Source organism: Spea bombifrons, chromosome 1 (assembly GCF_027358695.1).
Source record: "Spea bombifrons isolate aSpeBom1 chromosome 1, aSpeBom1.2.pri, whole genome shotgun sequence".
NCBI classification, from domain to species: domain Eukaryota; kingdom Metazoa; phylum Chordata; class Amphibia; order Anura; family Pelobatidae; genus Spea; species Spea bombifrons.
The window spans coordinates 162,852,945-162,876,389 of record NC_071087.1 but is presented as its reverse complement, the minus strand read 5'-3'; the positions used below and the strand labels follow the sequence as shown (position 1 = coordinate 162,876,389).

At 46.1% G+C, this 23,445-nt stretch overlaps 1 protein-coding gene across 3 annotated transcripts in view; it reads right to left on the bottom strand.

The window, feature by feature from the left end:
• RUSC2 (RUN and SH3 domain containing 2) overlaps positions 1-23,445 on the bottom strand; it is a 30,144-nt gene that overhangs the window by 2,162 nt on the left and 4,537 nt on the right. The window contains exons 1-10 of one of the 3 annotated variants that reach the window (XM_053448452.1): positions 22,894-23,037; positions 20,164-22,152; positions 7,410-8,204; positions 4,694-4,882; positions 3,806-3,940; positions 3,640-3,716; positions 1,699-1,873; positions 1,473-1,578; positions 1,215-1,261; positions 55-910 (exon numbers count right to left, since the gene is read on the bottom strand). In XM_053448452.1, the coding sequence (XP_053304427.1) occupies positions 55-910; positions 1,215-1,261; positions 1,473-1,578; positions 1,699-1,873; positions 3,640-3,716; positions 3,806-3,940; positions 4,694-4,882; positions 7,410-8,204; positions 20,164-22,069 (4,286 nt within the window). In that variant the 5' untranslated portion in view covers positions 22,070-22,152; positions 22,894-23,037. Of the gene's footprint in view, positions 1-54; positions 911-1,214; positions 1,262-1,472; positions 1,579-1,698; positions 1,874-3,639; positions 3,717-3,805; positions 3,941-4,693; positions 4,883-7,409; positions 8,205-20,163; positions 22,153-22,893; positions 23,038-23,445 lie in introns of those variants that run through there. The other 2 variants (XM_053448444.1, XM_053448460.1) reach the window with 2 other exon arrangements.

Here is a 23,445-nt window from a genome sequence, read left to right as displayed (position 1 = left end):
GGGGTGGAACACCGTCCTAGTCCGGAGTTTGCGCACCTGTCCTCTCCCCCTCACCTGTTAGCCGGTTTGCTTTCCCTCGGTTGTCTCCGGGACCCAAATAAGTGGCCCCATTTCCTGGCCGGGCTGCTCTGTGCCTGCCTTGTGTCCTCTTTTGCGTCGGCTTCCGCACTCGGAACCCCAGGCTTTCTTCGTGGGCTTCCATTCTCCTTTCCGTCCTTCAGCTCATTGAGCACCGACTCTGGAGGACTTCCCATCCATGAGCGTTTCTCGTCCTTCTGCCCGTCACTGGCCACCTCCTTCTTACTGAGCCTTTCCCCTTCTGCTGCTTCCCGGCTGGGACAGGCTTCTGCCCCTTCCACCACTCCTTCCCGGGGCGGTGGGGCTTTCTTGGGTGTCCCGACGCTTCCCAACCTTCTCCGCTCCTGGCGAGTAAACCTGGCTGAATCCGTCGAGCCCTCTATGTAGACCTGCGAGCTCTGCATCAGCTGGTACCACCATCCTGCCTGTCTGTCTTTCTTCACCTCGACGTTATTGTCCTTCTTGTGGTCTTCCTCACTCTCCGCAGCTGCAGCCCCTTCTCCCGTCGGTCTCTCGACTCCCAGAACATCTGAGGCTTCCCTCGGCGCGCTCCCCTTCTCCGGGGTGCCCTGGTCCTCTTCCTCCCGGCTTCTCATCAGCTGAATGGTGGAGTGAACCGACTGCATCAGGTCCTGTTTCACCCGTAACATTTCTTTCTTCTGCTGCTGTTCTCGGCTCATCTGGATCAGGTGGTGCTCGAACAGGAGGTCCAGGTCAAAGGGTAGAAGGGACAGAGGCTGCAGAAGAAGCAAGAGCTCCTCGAACAGAGGCTGACAGACCCCATGGGACACAGACAGGAAACCCACCGGCTCGTAGTGAGCCCAGATAATATCTGCGGGAAGGAAAAACACAGAATAAAAATCTGTCTCGGGCAGCGTCTTTTGTGTGAGTTTGTAACCTGTCCATTTCTTTCTTATGTAACCCAGTGATTGATACAATTTAACTTATACACCCGATAATTCCCTGCTGCTTCTAAACACGGAATATCTGGAATGTCTCCATTTTAATTTCATATTCCCTATTCTAAGAGTCCATGGATTGTTCTCCTGTGTTTGATCGTACCAGCTCTGCTGGGCGACTATTCCATGACTCTATAACACCAGTATATTGCTTTCGTGGCATTCCGTGGCACTTACCTTCATGGTTATGCAGATGATTAAACCAGAACTCAAGTGACCTGATACTGAAAGAGAGAGAGAGAGAAAAGCTCTGTCACCGATGTAATAGAGAGGGGTTTCCCGGTACAATCAACCCTGATGGGTTTCTGCGCTCAAACTTAAGTTTATAGGACCTCAGAGGCCTTGATTCCATCTGAAAAAGAGACCTCTGAGGTCCTGACAGCTTATATAACTTTACTTTTAATGAATCTTGGACTTATTAAACCAAGTGCTTACTTGAGAAGACCAAAGATGAAGGCGTTGAATCTCAGGCTGTGGTTGGATAACTCGGAGTACTGGTTCACTTTACAGCACAAGCTGTGCAGGAGTTTGGTGGAAGGACCTTGGGGAGAAAATGAGAACACTTGAAGATGAACATCCAAGGTTACATGTCAAACTCGCAGTGAGAAGCACACGTATGTACACATGTATGTAAGATTCGTCCAGCATGCCCAGTTCATACCCAGTTGCGTTGACGCCTCCACTACCGTCCAGGGCACGTTCCTCCTCTGGCCGATGATGACGTCGAGGACCCAAGGCTTCAGCCCATCACACAGAATGTCCTTGACCGCTGGACACAGGTATTTCAGGACCAGGTGTCCGATGTTGGGGCTCACTGAGCTATTTCCCAGCTTGGCCTGGCAAACGAGAGCAAGAATGATAGTACGGGAGCCACAGCTATACCAACCGTCGACTAGATGGCGGCAGCCAACGTAAGGGGGGACGGGCTGCCTCTATGGTACTAGGGTAACCCTGAGCTGGTAAAAGGCCGCAGGTTGCAAGAGAATCTTCGTCTCCTCTAGTTCTCTCCAAAAATGTACTTTTTGACATTTTCTATAAATAAATGCTCTCGCAGGAAGCTCTGGCGCTTGCATCATAGAGATGATTTAGTCCTCCCCAGCCCGGAAGAGTCCCCCAGGTGCTGCGACTCTATCTGCACTGAGGGATTATGGGAAACAAATGGAAATATTTACATGAAGTGGATTTTTGGGTTTTTTTGGTGGACATCAGAGCTGGAAAATATTAACTAAATAATGCAAAAAATATAGATTTTTTTTTGTTGGAAAAAAGAATAATTATCTGTAAACCAAATCAAAACACAGCCCCATATTTAATTTAAAAAAAAATCCCAATTGCTTCGCTCCTAACACTTATTGGGGTTTTATCACTCAAGTTGTCTCTTACCCCAAAAACCAGGGAAATGGCTAAAAGCGTTGAATTTGAGGGTCCCATCGGGTTGAAAGTCTACATATCAATCCAGGTCTCCTCCATAATCTTCAAGAAGTAAAGTTCAAAGGGCACGATTCGCACGTCACCCTCTGGCCACAACTCCTTTTAGAGGGGTATCGGGGTACAAGCAATACTTATCAGCAAGCCTTCTCACTACCCCCCCTCTGCCCCTTCTCACTACCCCCCCTGCCCCTTCTCACTACCCCCCCTGCCCCTTCTCACTACCCCCCTGCCCCTTCTCACTACCCCCCCGCCCCTTCTCACTACCCCCCCTGCCCCTTCTCACTACCCCCCCTGCCCCTTCTCACTACCCCCCCTGCCCCTTCTCACTACCCCCTGCCCCTTCTCACTACCCCCCCGCCCCTTCTCACTACCCCCCCTGCCCCTTCTCACTACCCCCCCTGCCCCTTCTCACTACCCCCCCTGCCCCTTCTCACAACCCCCCCTGCCCCTTCTCACTACCCCCCCTGCCCCTTCTCACTACCCCCCCTGCCCCTTCTCACTATCTGCCCCTCTCTCTACTTCTCATTATCCTCACTTACCTCGATGCCGGAGTGGGAGCGGGATGCATCTGTCTTCCCGCTCTGCCGCGGCGCCGGCATTTCATGTTGAGCGCCGGAATATGATGAACATGAAATGCCGGCACCGCGACGGAGTCAAGGAGAGTGAGGGGCGCCGAGCGGTTGCTTAAAACCTCACGAGCGACCGATCGGTGCCCCTGCCCGGGACTTAAATTAAAGCATCGGTTTTTTTGTAAAACTTTATTTAACGTGAAGGATGTTAAATAAACTTTTAAAAAACCCTATGTTTTAATTTAAGTCCCGGGCAGGCGCACCTGTTGCCATAGCGCCCTGTGCGGCCGCACACCCCTATTGCCGGCCCTGTGTGTGGGAATGTTAGTGTGAGTGGCAATGTTAGTGTGCGCAGGGCCGGCCTTGGGGGTGTGCGGCCGCGCAAGGCGCCACGGCAACAGGGGCGCCTGCCCGGGACTTAAATCAAAGCATTGGTTTTTTTTTTGTAAAACTTTATTTAACGTGAAGGATGTTAAATAAAGTTTTAAAAAAAACACGATGTTTTCATTTAAGTCCCGGGCGGGCGCCCCTGTTGCCATGGCGCCCTGCGCGGCCGCACACCCCTAAGACCGGCCCTGCTTATCAGCATGAATGGGTCATACCTTCACCCCAGGGTCTCGGCTTGTTCCAAAGTGGGCAACGATCAGGTCGACGGCAACATTGACAGCTTTCACCAGCCCTGAGGAGGAAGAGAAGACGTTTACCACCGGATGACCGGACTCCGCGAGGGCCGCATCCGGTTTAATCACAAAGCACGGCGTTTCTGACCTCTCTTCTGTACGAGATCGATGGACACCGACTCGGCGCTCCCGTCCGGGGAGAGGCAGAACTCAGCCGGGGGCCGCTCCGTCAGAGAGAAGTAGTCCTGGAAGAAGTCACTGGAGCTGAGCGCTGATGGCTTCCCTGGTGAAAGGAATGAAAGGTAAAAATAATAGTTTCTGGATATCAGAGGAGACACCGTGTTTAACCCCTTAAATATATGATTCCAGTTAGATCCAACCATAATCTTTGACTGATCATAGGGCTTTTTCAATGGTTTGGGGAGGATCATGGGAATTGTAGTTAACCCATCTGTTCTGGTAGTTCTGGAGATTAGAGTTTTACGGCTGCTTTATTTTGGATACGCGGATCCTTACAGTTTACATCTGAAGAGGGGACCTCTGAGGTTTTATCGGTTTACGTGAATACCGGTCTGCTAAAAGTATCACAAATGTCCTTGGGGTGTCCTTGGGGTTCATACAGGGAGATATAAGCCTTAAGAGAATGTGAAGCTCAAAATATCCTCTAAACGCATGCAGCGAGCTCTGCCTTGTCTGTTACCCCCGGGGCATAAAGTAGTTATGGAGCTTCGCCCCCCCTCTAACCAGCTGTTGGCGCTGTCAGCTTCGCCCCAACCGGGGAACATGTATTTAGTTATTGCGAATAAAAGGTTTTTTGGAGGGTTTCAGATGTAGACTTAACACTAAAGCAAATGTTTCTGCTGATTTGATTGGTTGCTATGGTGATAAGACCATTTCCTAAACTTTGCACAATTACGCTTTAGTCCCATCATCGGCCCAAGGCTAACGCCGCTGTAGAATGTTTATGATTTTTCACATTTCATTCCCTCGCACGGAGCCTATACGTAGGGATAAGGCGGAGGAAGGCCGTTCGCACCGTTGAGTCGCGCATGTTGGTTGATCCCGCTGTGCCCGTCGAAGAAATGGCCCCGGCGCGTTATCTTGGAGTCCTGCTTCCTGTCCAAGCTGCCGGACAGACCGGCTAACCCGTGAACGCGCTCCAGCCCCAGCGGGTTCCTGCGTCTATACTCCCTCCATTTCAAAGCCTGGGGGGACAGGTGATTGGCTAGATCATCCCCAAAAAAGGTGGCCAGTGAACGAGAGAGAAGCGGAGAGAGAGAGAGAGAGAGGAGAGAGAGAGAGAGGAGAGAGGAGAAAGAGGTTAGTGAGGCGTGAAGGTGAAGCAGTGAATGCAGCCCATAAGGATATAGATGCTGTACAGCGGGACGTGACTGTTAGCGGAGCGAGTAATTACTAAAACGTGTCGGATTTACAGCCGGATTATAAACTCCATCCGCCATTCAGGTCTATTCACATTTTTCTTGGCTGTCTATTTAGAAACAATGTGGGTCCAAAGAGAGGACCGATGATGTTTAAGACAGTCAGATTCATCTTAATGGTAACATAGACTGTTTCACACCACCTCGCATACAGAAATACTGGCATTCAGTACTCGGCTGTACAAGTGACATAATAATAATAATAATAATAATAATAATAATAATATAATATTAATACACTACAATGATTTGTGTGATGATTAGGATTATTATTATTAGTAGTAGTGATATTGGTAGAAGTAGTATTAGTACTAATAATAATGATAATAATACATTACATTTCATTTTATGATGATGATTACAATTATTAGCAGTAATAGTAGTAGTATTACTACTACTACTAGTAATAATAATAATAATTATACATTACAATGAATTTAAGGATGATGATTTAGTAGTAGTAATAATGATGATTATTAGTAGCAATATTATTAGTATTACTACTACGACTAATAATAATAATGATAATAATACATTACACTTCATTTTATGATGATAATGATGATTATTATTAGCAGTAATAGTAGTAGTATTACTACTACTAGTAGTAATAATAATAATAATTATACATTACAATGAATTTAAGGAAGATGATGATAAGTAGTAGTAATAATGATGATTATTAGTAGTATTACTACTACTACTAATAATAATAATGATAATAATACATTACACTTCATTTTATGATAATGATGATGATGATTATTATTAGCAGTAATAGTAGTAGTATTACTACTACTACTAGTAATAATAATAATAATTATACATTACAATGAATTTAAGGATGATGATGATTAGTATTAGTTATAATGATGATGATTATTAGTAGTATTACTACTACTAATAATAATAATAATAATGATAATAATACATTACACTTCTTTTTTTGATGATAATGATGATTATTATTAGCAGTAATAGTAGTAGTATTACTACTACTAGTAGTAATAATAACACTTATACATTACAATGAATTTAAGGATGATGATGATTAGTAGTAGTAATAATGATGATTATTAGTAGTATTACTACTACTACTAGTAATAATAATAATGATAATAATACATTACACTTAATTTTATGATAATGATGATGATTATTATTAGCAGTAATAGTAGTAGTATTACTACTACTACTAGTAATAATAATAATAATAACTATACATTACAATGAATTTAAGGATGATGATGATTAGTAGTAGTAATGATGATTATTATTAGTAGCAATATTAGTAGTATTACTACTACTACTACTACTAATAATAATAATAATGATAATACATTACATTTCATTTTATGATGATAATGATTATTATTAGCAGTAATAGTAGTAGTATTACTACTACTAGTAGTAATAATAATAATAATAATTATACATTACAATGAATTTAAGGATGATGATGATTAGTAGTAGTAATAATGATGATTATTAGTAGTATTACTACTACTTCTACTAATAATAATAATAATGATAATACATTTCATTACACTTAATTCTACGATGATGATGATTATTATTAGCAGTAATAGTAGTAGTATTACTACTACTACTACTAGTAATAATAATAATAATTATACATTACAATGAATTTAAGGATGATGATGATTAGTAGTAATAATGATGATGATGATTATTAGTAGCAATATTAGTAGTACTACTACTACTACTACTAATAATAATACTACTAATAATAAAAATTATACAATACAATGAATTTCATGATGATGATTATTATTAGTAGTAATAGTAGTAGTATTACTACTACTACTACTAATAATAATAATATTATTAATAATAACAATAAAGGAAGAATGAATATTACTAGATTACAATTATGTATTTAGACTATTGTTATTATTATCTATATTGGATAATAATAATAATAATTATTATTATTTTTTAATCATTATTATTTTTTTCAAGTAACTGCAGGTTTTTTTGGTGAACCAATATAACAATAAAACAAAGCATATCACCATTATTTTCACATGTTCTTGAGTACTGTGTGTGTGTGTGGGGGGGGTCTTTTTGGTCCACTTTGAGATTTTAATCCCAAACCAATTCCATAAAAATGATGTCATACTGTATGTCACTCAGAATGAAAGCGATCACACAGAATGTACCATGTAAGAGGCTTAGGGGGCTATGTTAAAAGCCACCCAAAGGTATTTTACAAAAATTAGGCAAAATTGGGGCTTTTTGTTCTCGAGGTACAAATTGATATTTATATAATGATGGTGAAGTAACTCATACCATTAACCGGCCGTAACAGAGCGATATTCTCGGAGCTCAGTTTGGAATTTTGCTCTTCGCTCTTGGCAGGCAAGTTCTGGCTGCTCTCGCGCAGGATTGTGTTCAGCAGAGGCAAGGAGGCAATCGGAGGAAGTCCGTGCTTGGACACTTGTGTGCTCGGTTCCTTCAGCGGCTCTCGCTTTGCCACCGACCTCTGAACCTCCTTTTTGGGGGAAATTTCGTACTTCCGAGTTGGTTTGGCAGCCCCTGGGAGGGTAGTCCCTCTGGCAGGCGATGCTCTGAAGGGCAAGAGGTTGGCAGAAAGGGGACAAGACTGGCTTCGGGGGGGTAGTGTTTCCTTGGCTTTCTCCGGGGAAGGAGAACTAGAAGAACCAGAGACCATGCTCTGGAAAAACATGGCATTGTTCCTGATGGGAGAGTAACTGCCCAAAGGAGACGGACGAGTCGTATCAGGAGCCGGCTTCTTATTTTGATCTTCTTTGACGCTGGTGCTCACCCCATCCAGGCACAGCTTCCGTGGTACATTGATCACCTTGGCATGGCTGCCGGTTGCCTCCTTGGGTCCCGAAAGTGACATCGGCGCCGACGACTGTGTGTCGCAGACATTGTTTTGGCTGGACGATCGGCTGCCGGACAGGCCATAGAGCTGGGACAGGCTGGCGGTGAAGCGGCTGTGCAGAGGCCGTGTCTTGGGCTTGCTGAAGTGATGCTGGAACACAAAAGGCTGGATGGGCAATGTGGTGGGACGCTGATCCTTGCTGTAGCGGAAAACGGGGTTGACATCGGCACCGATTCCTGTGAAGGCAGAGAGGTCAGGGTTATATACGGAGGTGAAGATATCGCTCATTGCAGATCGACGAAACCTCGTTAACTACACGATAGAACCTTAAGAACATCGTCATAACGTTTCCTCACCGTCAGTCACAGACTGTAGTTACATAGACTTTCAAGACCTCGAGTAGATTTTTCCAGATACAAAATGTACCAAGCAAATACCCCCCGGAATCACAAACTTCTCACGGTCAATAACACATTACACGGCAGAAAATTATACTATTGTTAATGTTGAATTTTAGTTAAAAATGTGGGTGCTGACCGCCGGCAGGTTTAGCTTTGCTGAGAAACGGTGGAGAAAATCGGCATGTTAGTGTAATATTTGGGAAGTATCGGAGGAGAGCGCACTGTGCGCACGCACCGCTCTCTGCACATCCGACGCAGCGACGGGCATCGCGGAGGCAAACAGAATAAAACTGTTCCTCTTGGGTTTGAGGGGCCCAACTCATCCAATGCAGGGGCCGGCACTAAATCAGACTATTACAGTCACTCCACTGCAACCCTTGCCGGGTTGTTCCTAAAGGAACTGGGATGCCAGCCCGGTCCGAACCTTCCGGAAATCAGCCTTTCAGTGAATTCACTAAGCTACCCCCAACCCTCGCAAATCACCCAAGTTTGAATTCTGCTTAACTTGGGAATTAGTGAATAAGCTGCAGTGTTTTACCCTAAATCACTTTCTTTTACCCAAACTCCATATGGACACTTTGTTTTTTACAGGGGAGTCAAGAGGGGCGCAGGGATAGGGGACCAAAGAGGGACTGGCCAAATTAAATAGGGGAACTTGGCATGTCCAAAACAAAAAAGGTTAAAGCAATTGTAAAAGGCAAGGAAACTTTCCCAAGTAAATATATCTTTTTATTAGTTTGTGTTTTATATATATTTATGTCTTCATATATAATATTATTATTATCTTTTATTTATATAGCGCCAACAGTTTACGCAGCGCTTAATACAATATATAAGTTCAAAGGGTCTGACAAGACGAGAATTGACAGACTGAGACAAACCGATACATTAGGTGGAGAGACTTGGCTCACAGGCTTACAATCTTGAGGGAATGGGGTGACAAACATAAGGCACAGAGAAAGGGTGAGAGGTGGTGCGGGGGGTATAAGGCACAGAGAAAGGGTGAGAGGTGGTGCGGGGGGTATTAGTGACGGGTGAGAGGTAGTGTGGGGGGTATAAGGCACAGAGAAAGGGTGAGAGGTGGTGCGGGGGGTATTAGTGACGGGTGAGAGGTAGTGTGGGGGGTATAAGGCACAGAGAAAGGGTGAGAGGTGGTGCGGGGGGTATTAGTGACGGGTGAGAGGTAGTGTGGGGGGTATAAGGCACAGAGAAAGGGTGAGAGGTGGTGCGGGGGGTATTAGTGACGGGTGAGAGGTAGTGTGGGGGGGTATAAGGCACAGAGAAAGGGTGAGAGGTGGTGCGGGGGGTATAAGTGACGGGTGAGAGGTAGTGTGGGGGGTATAAGGCACAGAGAAAGGGTGAGAGGTTGTGCGGGGGGTATTAGTAAGGGGTGAGGGGTAGTGTGGGGGGTATAAGGCACAGAGAAAGGGTGAGAGGTTGTGCGGGGGGTATTAGTAACGGGTGAGAGGTAGTGTGGGGGGTATAAGGCACAGAGAAAGGGTGAGAGGTGGTGCGGGGGGTATTAGTAACGGGTGAGAGGTAGTGTGGGGGGTATAAGGCACAGAGAAAGGGTGAGAGGTGGTGCGGGGGGTATTAGTAACGGGTGAGAGGTAGTGTGGGGGGTATAAGGCACAGAGAAAGGGTGAGAGGTGGTGCGGGGGGTATTAGTGACGGATGAGAGGTAGTGCGGGGGGTATAAGGCACAGAGAAAGGGTGAGAGGTGGTGCGGGGGGTATTAGTGACGGGTGAGAGGTAGTGTGGGGGGTATAAGGCACAGAGAAAGGGTGAGAGGTGGTGCGGGGGGTATTAGTGACGGGTGAGAGGTAGTGTGGGGGGTATAAGGCACAGAGAAAGGGTGAGAGGTGGTGCGGGGGGTATTAGTGACGGGTGAGAGGTAGTGTGGGGGGTATAAGGCACAGAGAAAGGGTGAGAGGTGGTGCGGGGGGTATTAGTGACGGGTGAGAGGTAGTGTGGGGGGGTATAAGGCACAGAGAAAGGGTGAGAGGTGGTGCGGGGGGTATAAGTGACGGGTGAGAGGTAGTGTGGGGGGTATAAGGCACAGAGAAAGGGTGAGAGGTGGTGCGGGGGGTATTAGTGACGGGTGAGAGGTAGTGTGGGGGGTATAAGGCACAGAGAAAGGGTGAGAGGTTGTGCGGGGGGTATTAGTAAGGGGTGAGGGGTAGTGTGGGGGGTATAAGGCACAGAGAAAGGGTGAGAGGTTGTGCGGGGGGTATTAGTAACGGGTGAGAGGTAGTGTGGGGGGTATAAGGCACAGAGAAAGGGTGAGAGGTGGTGCGGGGGGTATTAGTAACGGGTGAGAGGTAGTGTGGGGGGTATAAGGCACAGAGAAAGGGTGAGAGGTGGTGCGGGGGGTATTAGTAACGGGTGAGAGGTAGTGCGGGGGGTATAAGGCACAGAGAAAGGGTGAGAGGTGGTGCGGGGGGTATTAGTGACGGATGAGAGGTAGTGCGGGGGGTATAAGGCACAGAGAAAGGGTGAGAGGTGGTGCGGGGGGTATTAGTGACGGGTGAGAGGTAGTGCGGGGGGTATAAGGCACAGAGAAAGGGTGAGAGGTGGTGCGGGGGGTATGAGTGATGGGTGAGAGGTAGTGTGGGGGGTATAAGGCACAGAGAAAGGGTGAGAGGTGGTGCGGGGGGTATTAGTGACGGGTGAGAGGTAGTGTGGGGGATATAAGGCACAGAGAAAGGGTGAGAGGTGGTGCGGGGGGTATTAGTGACGGGTGAGAGGTAGTGTGGGGGGTATAAGGCACAGAGAAAGGGTGAGAGGTGGTGCGGGGGGTATTAGTAACGGGTGAGAGGTAGTGTGGGGGGTATAAGGCACAGAGAAAGGGTGAGAGGTGGTGCGGGGGGTATTAGTAACGGGTGAGAGGTAGTGTGGGGGGTATAAAGCACAGAGAAAGGGTGAGAGGTGGTGCGGGGGGTATTAGTGACGGGTGAGAGGTAGTGTGGGGGATATAAGGCACAGAGAAAGGGTGAGAGGTGGTGCGGGGGGTATTAGTGACGGGTGAGAGGTAGTGTGGGGGGTATAAGGCACAGAGAAAGGGTGAGAGGTGGTGCGGGGGGTATTAGTGACGGGTGAGAGGTAGTGTGGGGGGTATAAGGCACAGAGAAAGGGTGAGAGGTGGTGCGGGGGGTATTAGTGACGGGTGAGAGGTAGTGTGGGGGGTATAAGGCACAGAGAAAGGGTGAGAGGTGGTGCGGGGGGTATTAGTGACGGGTGAGAGGTGGTGTGGTGGTTGTCTCAATGACAAGGAAGTTCTAGCAGCTAAGGTGGAGCGGCTTCTCTGAAGAAGTGGCTTTTAGATTCCAGAGATATGGGGGCAGCTCGAGTGAAATCTTGTAGACGGGAAAAGGAAGAGGTGATAAGTGAGGAGGAGAGCCTTTTATTAGTTATAATATTATTATAAATACTAACAATAATACTATATTACTATTAGTTATCATATTATTAATAATGATAACAATAATACTATGTTAGTTAGAATATTAACCTATTTATAATAATACTATAACTTATAGTAATAAGACTATATTGCTATTAGTTTATAATAATATTATAAATAATAACAATAATACTATATTACTACTGGTTATAAAAGTATTATAAATACAAATAATAATAATATAACTAATAGTAGTATAGTATTATTGTTATTATTTATAATATTATACCTAATATAGCGTTTGTGTTATTATTATTTATAATAATATAACAATAATACTATATTACTATTAGTTATAGTATTATTATAAATAATAATAATAATATATTAGTTATAATATTACTAACATTACAGTAACTAATCTCTGGTAAAAGGAATCGGGATGCCTAAAGAGCTGATTCTACTTCACGTGTATTGTACAGCGCTGCGGTATATGATGGCACTGTATCAAATAATCTGATATAAATAATAATTATGAATAATAATATGAGACATTGGCGAGGATTTTTCTGTCTGGTTAGAAATAACAAGACGGCTTTCCATCCGGCTCCGCTGGGGAGTTCTTCGGGGGAGGGGGGATCGCTCGGGTTACGGAGAAAAGAGAAGATTTACATTCAAGGGGCTGTTACATTTGTTACAATTCTGTTTCTTTTTCTTTCATTTTAGTTTTTAAAGCATTACAGTTTAAGAAAGAAATGAGAAAAAAAAAAAACTTTTTTCTACTTTTGGGAACACAATCAGGGAGAACGATCCCCGCAGCATAATAATTACATGGGGGGGAGGGGAAGAGGGATCAACTTCTCAAGGGCAATTCTTAGCGGTCCCAAGGATCATTCGTATCAACCCGAAACTGTCTGATACGTTGGAGGTGGCTCCAAGCCGTAGATAACACATCGATTTCACACGTAAGAGATTTATCTTATAGATTCCATACGAATATGTGACCTCGTACACGCGGTATATCCAACACGCACACAAACGCACACAGATACTGTTTGAGGGGCAACCATGAAAAGATGTCATTTTATTTATCCGTTATTTAAAGGGGAAGTCTCACGGGGGGGAAAAAAACATTTCAACAGGCGTCATGTACGGTGCCGGCACTGACAAAAAACCCGGTCTGATTTCAGTCCTTTATCTGCAGACCTGGATATTGTCAGATGTGATGTTTTGGGTGACGCTTCCGGCTCAAACACTGTACTGAGTCGAAATGTTAGAAAAAAAAACCCCCCGATAGTTCAGACTTTCCACGTTTAGGGTCCTGGTGCGAGCTCATAGTCACTCGACTCCGATGATTGGGAAAACGAGTAATACGATGATGATGATGATGAACTCTCTTCAGGATCCGGCTGACTAGGGTATATGTCCTCATATCTTGGAGGTGGCTCCGAAGGGGTCGGGTCGTTGATGTATTCTACTCTCGGCCCCCATCGCCATGGAACGGTGTGTACGTTTTCCCCGTCTCTTCCGCCGGAATCACGGTCGCCCCTTTCAAACAGGATGCTGTCATAGGAAGGAGGGTCCCTGCTCATTGGCCGATCATGTCCTCCTGCAAAGTGTGGAGGTGGGGCTGACGGGAACGTGAAGACTTCGTCACCCACCCTTACAGGAAGCGGCAGATATCTGCAGGCTTCTGGGTCCTCCTCAGAGTCGCCGTCCCGACGGTCTTTACTCAGACAGATAGCCAGGCAGTAACACAAGACGATCAGTACGATTACGATTGTCTGCAGTAAGGGAGTTTCACAGACTTTTGGGGGTTTGTCTGTGTTGGATACCGGCTTGCAGGCTGGAAACACAAGTCCTGGGATACAAATCAGTACCACGCAAGCCAGCAACAGCATCCCGAGTATTACGAACTGCACAAACTGCCGGCTTTTCCCGCAGAGGAAGCTGCTATCTGGATCCGTCGGGTCTCCTTCTAATTCCCTCCTTCTCCTGTCTCGTTTGGCAGTAAACTCTGCCATCATTAAACATGCCAGCCCTAACCCGGCAAGTACCGGGCCCGTCACCTTGTAGGCGATACAGCTGTCGGACTGGCATGTCGCGAACCCATAGACAGAAAGTAGAGATCCGCCGCATAAGAGCGCCCAGCCAAACACAAACAGCGTGAATGTTATACTGCTGCTTGTGCGAGGGCCAGGAGTGCCGAAGCAAGTGCGCTCCATGACGGCTGAAACGTGTACCTGTCGGGTGTCAGTCAAAGGTGTTCAGGTGCAGAGACTCGCGCCTATGTGCCGGCTATTGCGTCACACGAATGAAGGCCTTTTAATCTCTGCCTATTTTGTCTTTTTAAAGTCAATAGAAATGGCGATTTCGCTGCCTGTCGTGGACAGGTAACTGTTATGCTCAGTACTGCTACTGCTCACAATCTGAAACAACCAGAGTGTCTGGATGCGCTTTTACAGAACATCACAGCATTGTGATGTCACAGCACTATGACATCACAGTCAGGGCAGGCTGTACCACAGTGCAAAGACCATAGGGGTGTTCTGTCCTGCTTCCAAATATCCTCAGGGCCAATACAGCTGCCGCTTTCACAAATGACAGTGTTTTATTCCACCCCCCACCCCCCTAACACGAAGTGGTTTGTTCCAAAGAGACTTTCTGCAGTGTTAAGAAGTAAGGGCTTCATAGAAATACTTGTAACTTGTTAATAGATACAATGTTGAGGATACTTGGACAGAAGAAGAAACACTGTTTACACGTAATAAAAGGCAATTAACCCTTTAACCCCTTAAGGACCGGGCTCATTTTTCGTTTTGTACCCTGTGGGACCGCAGCTGTTTTGACACTTTTGTGGTGCTTGTGTTCAGCTGTAATTTTCTCCTCACCCATTTAGTGTACCCACATAAGTTATATATTGTTTTTTTCAGGACAAGATGGGCTTTCTTCGGATACCATTATTTTGATCGTATCATCTTATTTACTATAAAAAAAATAAAAAAAACATGGTGAAAAATTGAAAAAAAACACATTTTATGACTTTTATTTGAAAAATCTTTCACTCACCTAAAAAAGCAAGTAAAAAAACTAGCTAAATAGATTCTACTACTTGTCCTGAGTTTAGAAATACCCAATGTTTTTATGTTTTTTTGCTGTTTTTTGTAAGTTATAGGGCAATAAGTACAAGCAGCGTTTTATGATTTCCAAATCTTTTTTAACAAATCTGGTCATTCTGCCTCCATCTCCTCTTTGGAAGATCTTTGAAGCCAGTTAACTCAATTTAACCCCCTCAAACCATATATTTTTGAAAACTAGACACCCCAGGGTATTCCAAATGCTGTTATTTTAACCCTTTCCATGCACCAATTATAGAACTACACTTTGTCAAACTTTGTAATAGTCATTTTTTTTATTTTTTTTTCACACAAATTGTACTTTAGTTATAGATATACAGGTCCTGATATATGTCACTGTAAAACAACCCCCCAATATGTGTTCAGGAACATCTCCTGAGTACAGCGATACCCCACATGCATGGGTTTGTCAGATTGTTTGGCTGGTAAAAGGCTACTTTTGGGGCATGCGTAATCCAGGTGGTCATTTGGTCATTGTGCCTCCATCTCCTCTTTGGAATATCTTTGAAGCCGGTTAACTCAATTTAACCCATTCAAACCATATATTTTTGAAAACTAGACACCCCAGGGTATTCCAAATGCTGTTATTTTAACCCTTTCCATGCACCAATTATAGAACTACAGAAGTAGTAGTTGTCAAACTTTGTAATAGTATTTTTTTTCCACACAAATTGTACTTTAGTTATAGATATACAGGTTCTGGTATATGTCACTATCAAACAACACCCCAATGTGTGTTCAGGAACATCTCCTGAGTGCAGTGATACCCGACATGCATGGGTTTGTCGGGTTGTTTGAGATTTAAAATGCCACATTTGGGAAGTGCGCTTTTTTACTCCATTTTGGTCAGTCTGTACCTATGCCCTATCTTTGAGCTTGGCCACTCCAATTTACCCCATCAGCCATTTTTTTTATATATTAGACACCCCTTGGGTATTTGAAGTGCTTTTATTTTAACTCTTTGTTGAGATTTTTGAGAAATTTTAGCACTTGCTCAAAATAATAAACTTTATTTTTTTATTTTATTTTATTTTTTTAATACTTTTTTTATATTTTTTTTTTACACATTTTGCAATGTACTGGATGGTTCATCTAGTGACATCACTGCATAATTATTTTTAAATGTTAGCACATTTTTTTTTATTTTTTTTCCATTTTTTATTTTTTTTAATTTTTTTTTTGAATATTTTACTAATCACATAGTGATTAGAAAGCTGGGCTCCATTGACTTGCATGGTTGAATGCAGTACCTGTATTCAACCTGCAAGTGGAGCCAGAGTTCTCTAGAGGGTCTGGAGACCGTCTAGCTAACTCTATCATCTTTATTGTTTATTTTCCCGGGCCGCCGCCATCTTGCTTGATGGCGAAGATCACCGGCAGCTGCGGCTGTGACCGCTCTCCGGAGCGGTCACAGCCCATCCAAAGGTAAGTGTTTGGTGTCGCTGGATGCCTCCTGATCGAGGCATTCCAGCGACACCATTTAAGTTTAGGAGGCGATCGTCGATCGCCTCCTAAACGCTTTTAAAACGGGCGTCCGCCGCCATACAATGTATGGCGGCTGTTGACGCCCCGGGGAGGGGCCAGACATGGCCCCCGATGCCGATCTCGGCGTTACTGAATGCCTCGACATCGAGGCATTACAGTAACGCCGTTTAAGCGAAGAAAGTGATCGTTGATCACTTTCTAAGCTTATTTTATTTTATGACGGTTCAGGACCGTCAAAGGTCATTTAGCGACCTTCATGTCATGACGGTCCTGAACCGGCAAAGGTCGCGAAGGGGTTAAGCACCAGACTGTTTTGTTTTTTTTTTGTTACCCTTCGTGACCGAGGATGTTTTGACACTTTGGCGGCGCTCGTGTTTAGCTGTAATTCTTTTCCATTTAGTGAACCCACACAAGTTTCATATATATATTTTTTTCAGGACAATTTTCTAAAAAATGATGAAAATTGATGAAAAATTGAAAAAAGCACTCCCCCCCCCCACTCATCAATGTCATATGTTACAGACTGTGCCCCGGAGTATGCGGGCTGTATCCACTAAATGACTGAGGCTGCCTTATCCATACAGATATATGGACGGGCTGCCTGCGGGAGACGGAAGCCGCGGGGCGACCCCCTTCCACCCCCTGTAAGTTGTACAGTCACGTGTCTTTCGATGGAAAGTGAGTTAATGCAGCCCGGTATATGAGTATCCAATCCCCGCCATTGCGATAACATATTATAAATAACGTGTATCCCTTCTGCAGAGTGGCATATAGGGGGGTATAAGACATATCAGGGGGGCACAGTGGAATACAGGGGGTATAAGACATATCAGGGGGGCACAGTGGCATATAGGGGGTATAAGACATATCAGGGGATATCAGTGGGATTGAAAGCCGCCAGCTCCTCCGGCCGCCGGCGCCTAATGAAATGAAAGGGGCTGGCGTGCATGCACCGCACCGCCCAATGGCCGTTCCTCAGCACTTCGTCCCATGTCTTAAAAGGGGTGGGAAGGCAGGGTGGGATATAGGGGTATAAGGCATTTCTGGAGGCAGAGTGGCATATAGGAGGGTATAAGGCATTTCTAGGGGCAGAGGCCTTTTAACACTTTTGCTTTTTGGTATTTTAATAGAAATAATGTGACAAAAATAATGTTTTATAGTTATTTGTACGCCAAATAGTGTGACGCGGGTGTGTATAAGGGGTGCGTGTGGGTATAAGAGCGCGACCGTGAGATAAACTATATGGGGCCGCTCTCCAAATGTTTCCAGGGCTGCTTTTCAGTCCCAGTCCGGCCCTGGTGTTTGGGTAAATGTAGCTTTTATTATAATGTCAGTAAAATAGGAAGGCGATTAGAGAAATGCCAGTGTCATAATGAGATCCAATCACAGATGTTAATGTCAATTTTCAGTTTTTTATTCTGCAGTTTGTTCATTAAATTATTTGAAATAAAAAAAAGGGCATATTGTTTTGTTTTTTTTACTTTCTGGCTTTTCTGTAATTCGGCCGGATGGTCTCAGGGGCCGCTGTAACAGATCCTGTCGGTCATTTTCCCCTTAATGCCCCACGGAGAAGGACACCGTATACTCCGTATAAAACGCACATGGTATATATTTAATGCGTAAGGGGGGGTGAGATATCATGACAAGAGACACTCGATCGCAGTAACGGTTTCTGAGACGCCTGCGATTAGCAGCATCTGCGGAATGTGACCCGGGCAGAAAAATACGGAAAAAGCTGAATCAGCAAATTCTTTTCTGCTGATAAAACATTAAAATCTGCATTAAAATTAGGATATGGATAAACTAAAGCAGGTGCCTTCCGCCTTGGGCTGAGAATGATGGGGTTTGAAATACCATTGGTTAAATAGTGTCCCGGTGTCTGTGTATTAGGAGGGGGTGCGGGGTCCGTGACCCGGTGTCTGTCTATTAGGAGGGGGTGAGAGGTCCGTGTCCCGGTGTCTGTGTATTAGGAGGGGTGTGAGGTCCATGTCCCTGTGTCTGTGTATTAGGAGGGGTGTGAGGTCCGTGTCCCTTGTCTGTGTATTAGGAGGGGTGAGGGGTAGGTGTCCCGGTGTCTGTGTACTTGGAGGGATGAGGGTCCCGATGTCTGTGTGTTAGGAGGGGTGAGAGGTCCGTGTCCCGGTGTCTGTGTATTAGGAGGGGTGAGAGGTCCGTGTCCCGGGGTCTGTGTATTAGGAGGGGGTGCGGGGTTCGTGACCCGGTGTCTGTGTATTAGGAGGGGTGAGGGCTAGGTTTCCGGGTGTCTGTGTATTAGGAGGGGGTGCGGGGTCTGTGTCCCGCTGTCTGTGTATTAAGAGGGGGTGCCTGTCCCGGTGTCTGTGTATTAGGAGGAGGTGCATGTGTTGGACAGTGTTTTTGCCCCGGGGCCGGGTTTCGTCACTTTGATCACCTGGCACTGCGAGGACGCGCATGTTCGAGGTGCGGTTCCATAAATAACATTCCTCATCACAGAGAGGCAGCTGTGGGATGACGGCCCAGGAATGTCTGTGTGATGAGCTGCTGCGGTGGAACGAGGAAGCAGTGCCGGTCACGTGGTCTCAGAACACAATTCATTTATTTATAGAGCGCCTGCAGAGGCCATAGCGCTGCTACAAGGGCGAAAACTGACAACATGCAAACTGGACCATAACAACTGCAACTCCTACGACACACAGCCAGCAACTGGACTCGGCAGCTGCGTGTGAGAATACAGCACTGCCAGGCGATGGGATAACACGGCGGCCACGGGGCGGAAAATACCGGAAACCATTAAAGCCCAAATTTACATAAATTATACAAACAATTTACAATGTAGCTTTACTTCAAAGCACTGGAACACCATATCTCCCAAGTGTCCCTGTTTAATATGGCCAGTCTCTCACCAAACCCGTGATGCCCCACTTTCCTCCGCTGACCACCCTCCTTCCCCCTCTGATACCCCTCTATGAGTTCACGAGCCGACGTAAAATCGCTGAATTCCTCCGATGCGCGGCAAAAACGGCGGCCTCCGTGCCACATCGCCAAAAAACACAACAAATTGATCTGATGAGCCGACCCCAGACTGTGTGACCCCGAGAATCTGCCCCTTCACCCTGAGATGGGGGCAAAAACCCTGAGAGCTCCCAGGCATTAAGTCAGCAAGAAAAATGCATCTTTAACCTTACAAGAGAGGTTTTTTAATAAATTGCCGCAAAGTGAGGTCTCGCATTTGACGCATTCCACTCGAGAAACGCAAACTAAGCAGTTTTACGTAATCCACCAAAAAACGCTGCCTGCGCGGCACTATCCCCCGTACAGAATTATCAAGTAAACAATAGAACGGAATGTCAAGATTTAATATTTGTTAATGAAAACACAGAGAAATGAAGCCGTAATCTCTTTCAGTGAGTATTAAAGCTGCAGTTCCATCTGCTCTGCTGAATTTAACACTTTTCTAAACACTGCATCGCTATAGGTTATAATTTATAAGTCAAACCGGCTCATTCACTATTTTCCAGGGATGCATTAATTGCCTGGCACTCATAGGCTGTTGCCGTAGAAACTATTTTATCATATATTATAATTAATACAAGAAACATATTAAATTATTCTAATTTTTATTATTATTTTTTCATTATTTCATTATTTATTTATTTATTATTGAAGAATACAGACCATGTATTTTTCCTCCCCTTTGGGTACCAGGTCTTGCCCTTTGGCTACCAGGTCCGGTTCTCTGGATAAGTTCTAGAATCATTTTTCATATCTCAATAACTTCTCGTTTACTTACCGTCGCCTTTTATCCTCAGGTCTCTGGGTAGGAAATTGAATCCGGAACCCGCAGACTCTAGAACGTCACAAAGCAGGGGCCGTTCCGTTTCTCCGCTGCTGCTCTCTGACATCTGGCTGACGCCGGGGGCCGGATTGGAGTTGGTGGCTTTGGCGTCTCCGCCGTCGCCCGTGCACCCCTCGCACGTACGGCTCATGCAGTGCATGAAGGACATCGGTGGGAGGCTGTGACTGCGGAATTCTCCTCGCTCCGACATTCCATCCTTTCGCAATTCCGGGATAGGCGAGAACTCCAAGGAGGAATCCCCGCTGCTTTTGACCGGAGGGCTGGTGCCATTCCTCTTTCTGCTCTTAGCTAGCTCCAGGAATGACGTGACCCTCTTCGGCGATGATTCCCGGCCAGTGCCGACCTGGCCCTCGCTTAGTTTAACCGGACAACTCATCATACGTTCCAAAGATCCCAACCGATTGGTGGGGCTTTTCTCCAAGCTGCGGTCGTAACTCCGGGAGCGCTGCCTTCCAGCGTTAAAGTTTGGAGGAGACACGTTGACATAAACTTGTCCTTCAATGATGTCCGATTTTGACCGTTCAATGGGTCCTTTGGGGGCGTTTGTGTCCGAACTGCTTTGCGGCTGCTGGAAGAGGAAATATTCCGTCGGTTGCGGCGGGCTACACTTGGTGTGATCATCCGAGCAGCTGGTGATGGACGAGCCGGCTGGACTTGGAGACGACTGAGATGACAAATCACACGTGACCAGTTTATAGTAATTCTGAGTGGCCACCACCAGCCTGGCCTGGCTTTGAAAGCAGGAAGTCAGGTCCGAACTTTCTGCCGGACACGGCACTGACTCGCAGTGGAGGTGGTAAGAATTGCAGTTGGCATCCAGCACGGGAGAAGACGCATGGTGGTAACATCCGCAAGGTTTTCCTTGGCCTTCTTGGATATGCGAGTCGCAAGACATCTTAGATTCGGTGGGTGAGGCCTGCAGGTCAAGATAGAAGGCTCCTGTGTCGGGGTGACTGCAAAACGAGGAGTCGCAGGACAGACTCCCCGAATTCATGTTGGATCTGGGCTGTCCGTTCATTTTATTGTATAAGGTGCTGAAGTTAACGAGGATTCCGTCTGAACTATTGCAAGACGAGTCGCTGACGTAGCTCACCTGCTGGTCCATCTCCGACTGGCTCGAGGCGCTGTAGCACCTGCAGTGTCGGAGGGTCTCAAACCCGTTACAGCTGCACTCTCTGCTTTGCAGGAGATCTTGGCTCCCCAAATCTGAGCTCTGGTTCCAGTCCAGAGAAAAGCTAGGACCCCCATGTTGAAGCCATTGCCGCTCCTCGTTCGCCTGCTCGGCGGAGACCTGATTACCGTTGCTTCCTTTCTGTAGGCCATTAAGAGGATCCTTCTCTTCTTGACCTTCCACCAACCCCGACCTTTCAGACAACATCCAGGGCTTGGCGATGGGCGGATGATCGTGGAGATGGAAAGGCGGCAACGCCAGCTCTTGGATGCCGAAAGCCGATTTGGGTCCAGCCGAGGTGCGGTGGAGATGGAAGGACTCCTCCACGGGATTTCCGCTCGGGATGTTGTTCTCCACCTCTTCGTTTGGAAGGAATGGGTTGTGGCGCTTCCTGGTCGTCGGCCCCTGCGAGTCCTCCTCGTTCTTGGGCTTCTTCTCTCTCATGGGCGGCTCGGAAGCCTGTATTAAGCTGCTGTACACCGAGGAGTCAGCCTGCGCCAGGTCCCTCTCGGGAAGAGACGTGGTCCTTGTAATTCCGAGATCATTCTGGCCATAAGTATGTGACCTTTTGGAATTCGGGCAACGCTGTCTATCTGGCACCTGACAATGCACCAGAGGGATGTGATGAACTATCAAGGTTTCTCCGGCAAGTTTGGGTGGGCTATCCATGGTGGGCTCTCCCTTTTAGGACATTGGGTGGAATCCAGAGGATAAAGCAGGTAAAATGAAAAACATGGCAACGAAGGAGATATCTAAGGAGACAAAAAGACACGGAGACCGGTTAGCCACAGACCCCGTCGTCTCTTGGACCAATATGGCCGCACTTCTTACTATAAACGTTTAGGGCCAGTTCTCTGCCAAAGAGTAAAGTTAGGATGGATTCCAGGCTCCTACTCCCCCCTCCCCCACCCATATAACGATCAGAAATACATTGTTTCAAGTTATGAGTGGAGAGGAACAACAATGAAGATGAGACTGATGTGACATGTCAGGCGAAACATTACGGCACAATATTCATACAAAATATTAAAACGCAGGCGGGGGAGGGGGATACGATACACGCTGGAGGCACATCATCCAATCCTGTCCAAGATTCACATACAAAAACACAAAAGGAGCCTAGAAGAGATCCAGTCTGGTTTAACATGTGCTTAACATTCTGGTTACTCGGAATTACAAGCAAAACACAAAAAATATTCTGGCAGTGACCCAGAATTGTTAAATCAGAGAAGCCCCTCCAATGAAGAAAGGGGGCCACAAAAACCATAATCTACATGCAGGACCCCCTAGACAGACAAACACGCGGGGACCCAGGAGCCAACACTCACTAGAGGGTACGAATGATAAATGTGTACTTAAAGAGCCGTTAAATTTAGTGTGAGTGGGATTTCTAACAGCGAGTGTGTCATAATGTCACTCACAGCAGTGTAAAGGCGTGCGACAGCCACAAATCAAATGTCACTCACTACATCTTCTCAGCATATCTCACTTACCCCTGAGCGTGATCCAAGAATACAGCAGCGTATCACTTACTGGAGTGCGAGTGTGATCCAAGTCATCGAGAGGAGGTGTCACTTGTGGTATCCTAACGCTTACTGGACAGGCTGGACAGGCACTCCAGTAAGTGGAGTCCAGTAAGCGGAGTCCAGCAAGTGGACAGTTACTGTTAGGACTCCTGTCCAGCCTGGAGTGGCTGTGTCAGCCCACGCCTGAGGTCTCTGACAGCAAGTGTGAGTCACGGGACTGCAATCACAGACACTGACAGCGAGTGTGACTCACCGGAGTGTGATCCAGCCTCTAATATTCCTGCGTTTACACCTTAACCCCATGAGTACCAGAGACGCTGCGATACTAACATTAGTAGATTTACTGAGCCGCGGTTGCTGCCGTATGCTTGGTGTTAAAAATATCCCAACTGTCCTCAACACGCGTGTGACAGTCATGACAAGAGCAGACAGACTGCGCCTGGGAATAGACAGTGAAATAAGAGACCGTGGAGGTCACGAGCCCATCCCAGGCACAGCTGGGGCCGTCATCATGGAAAG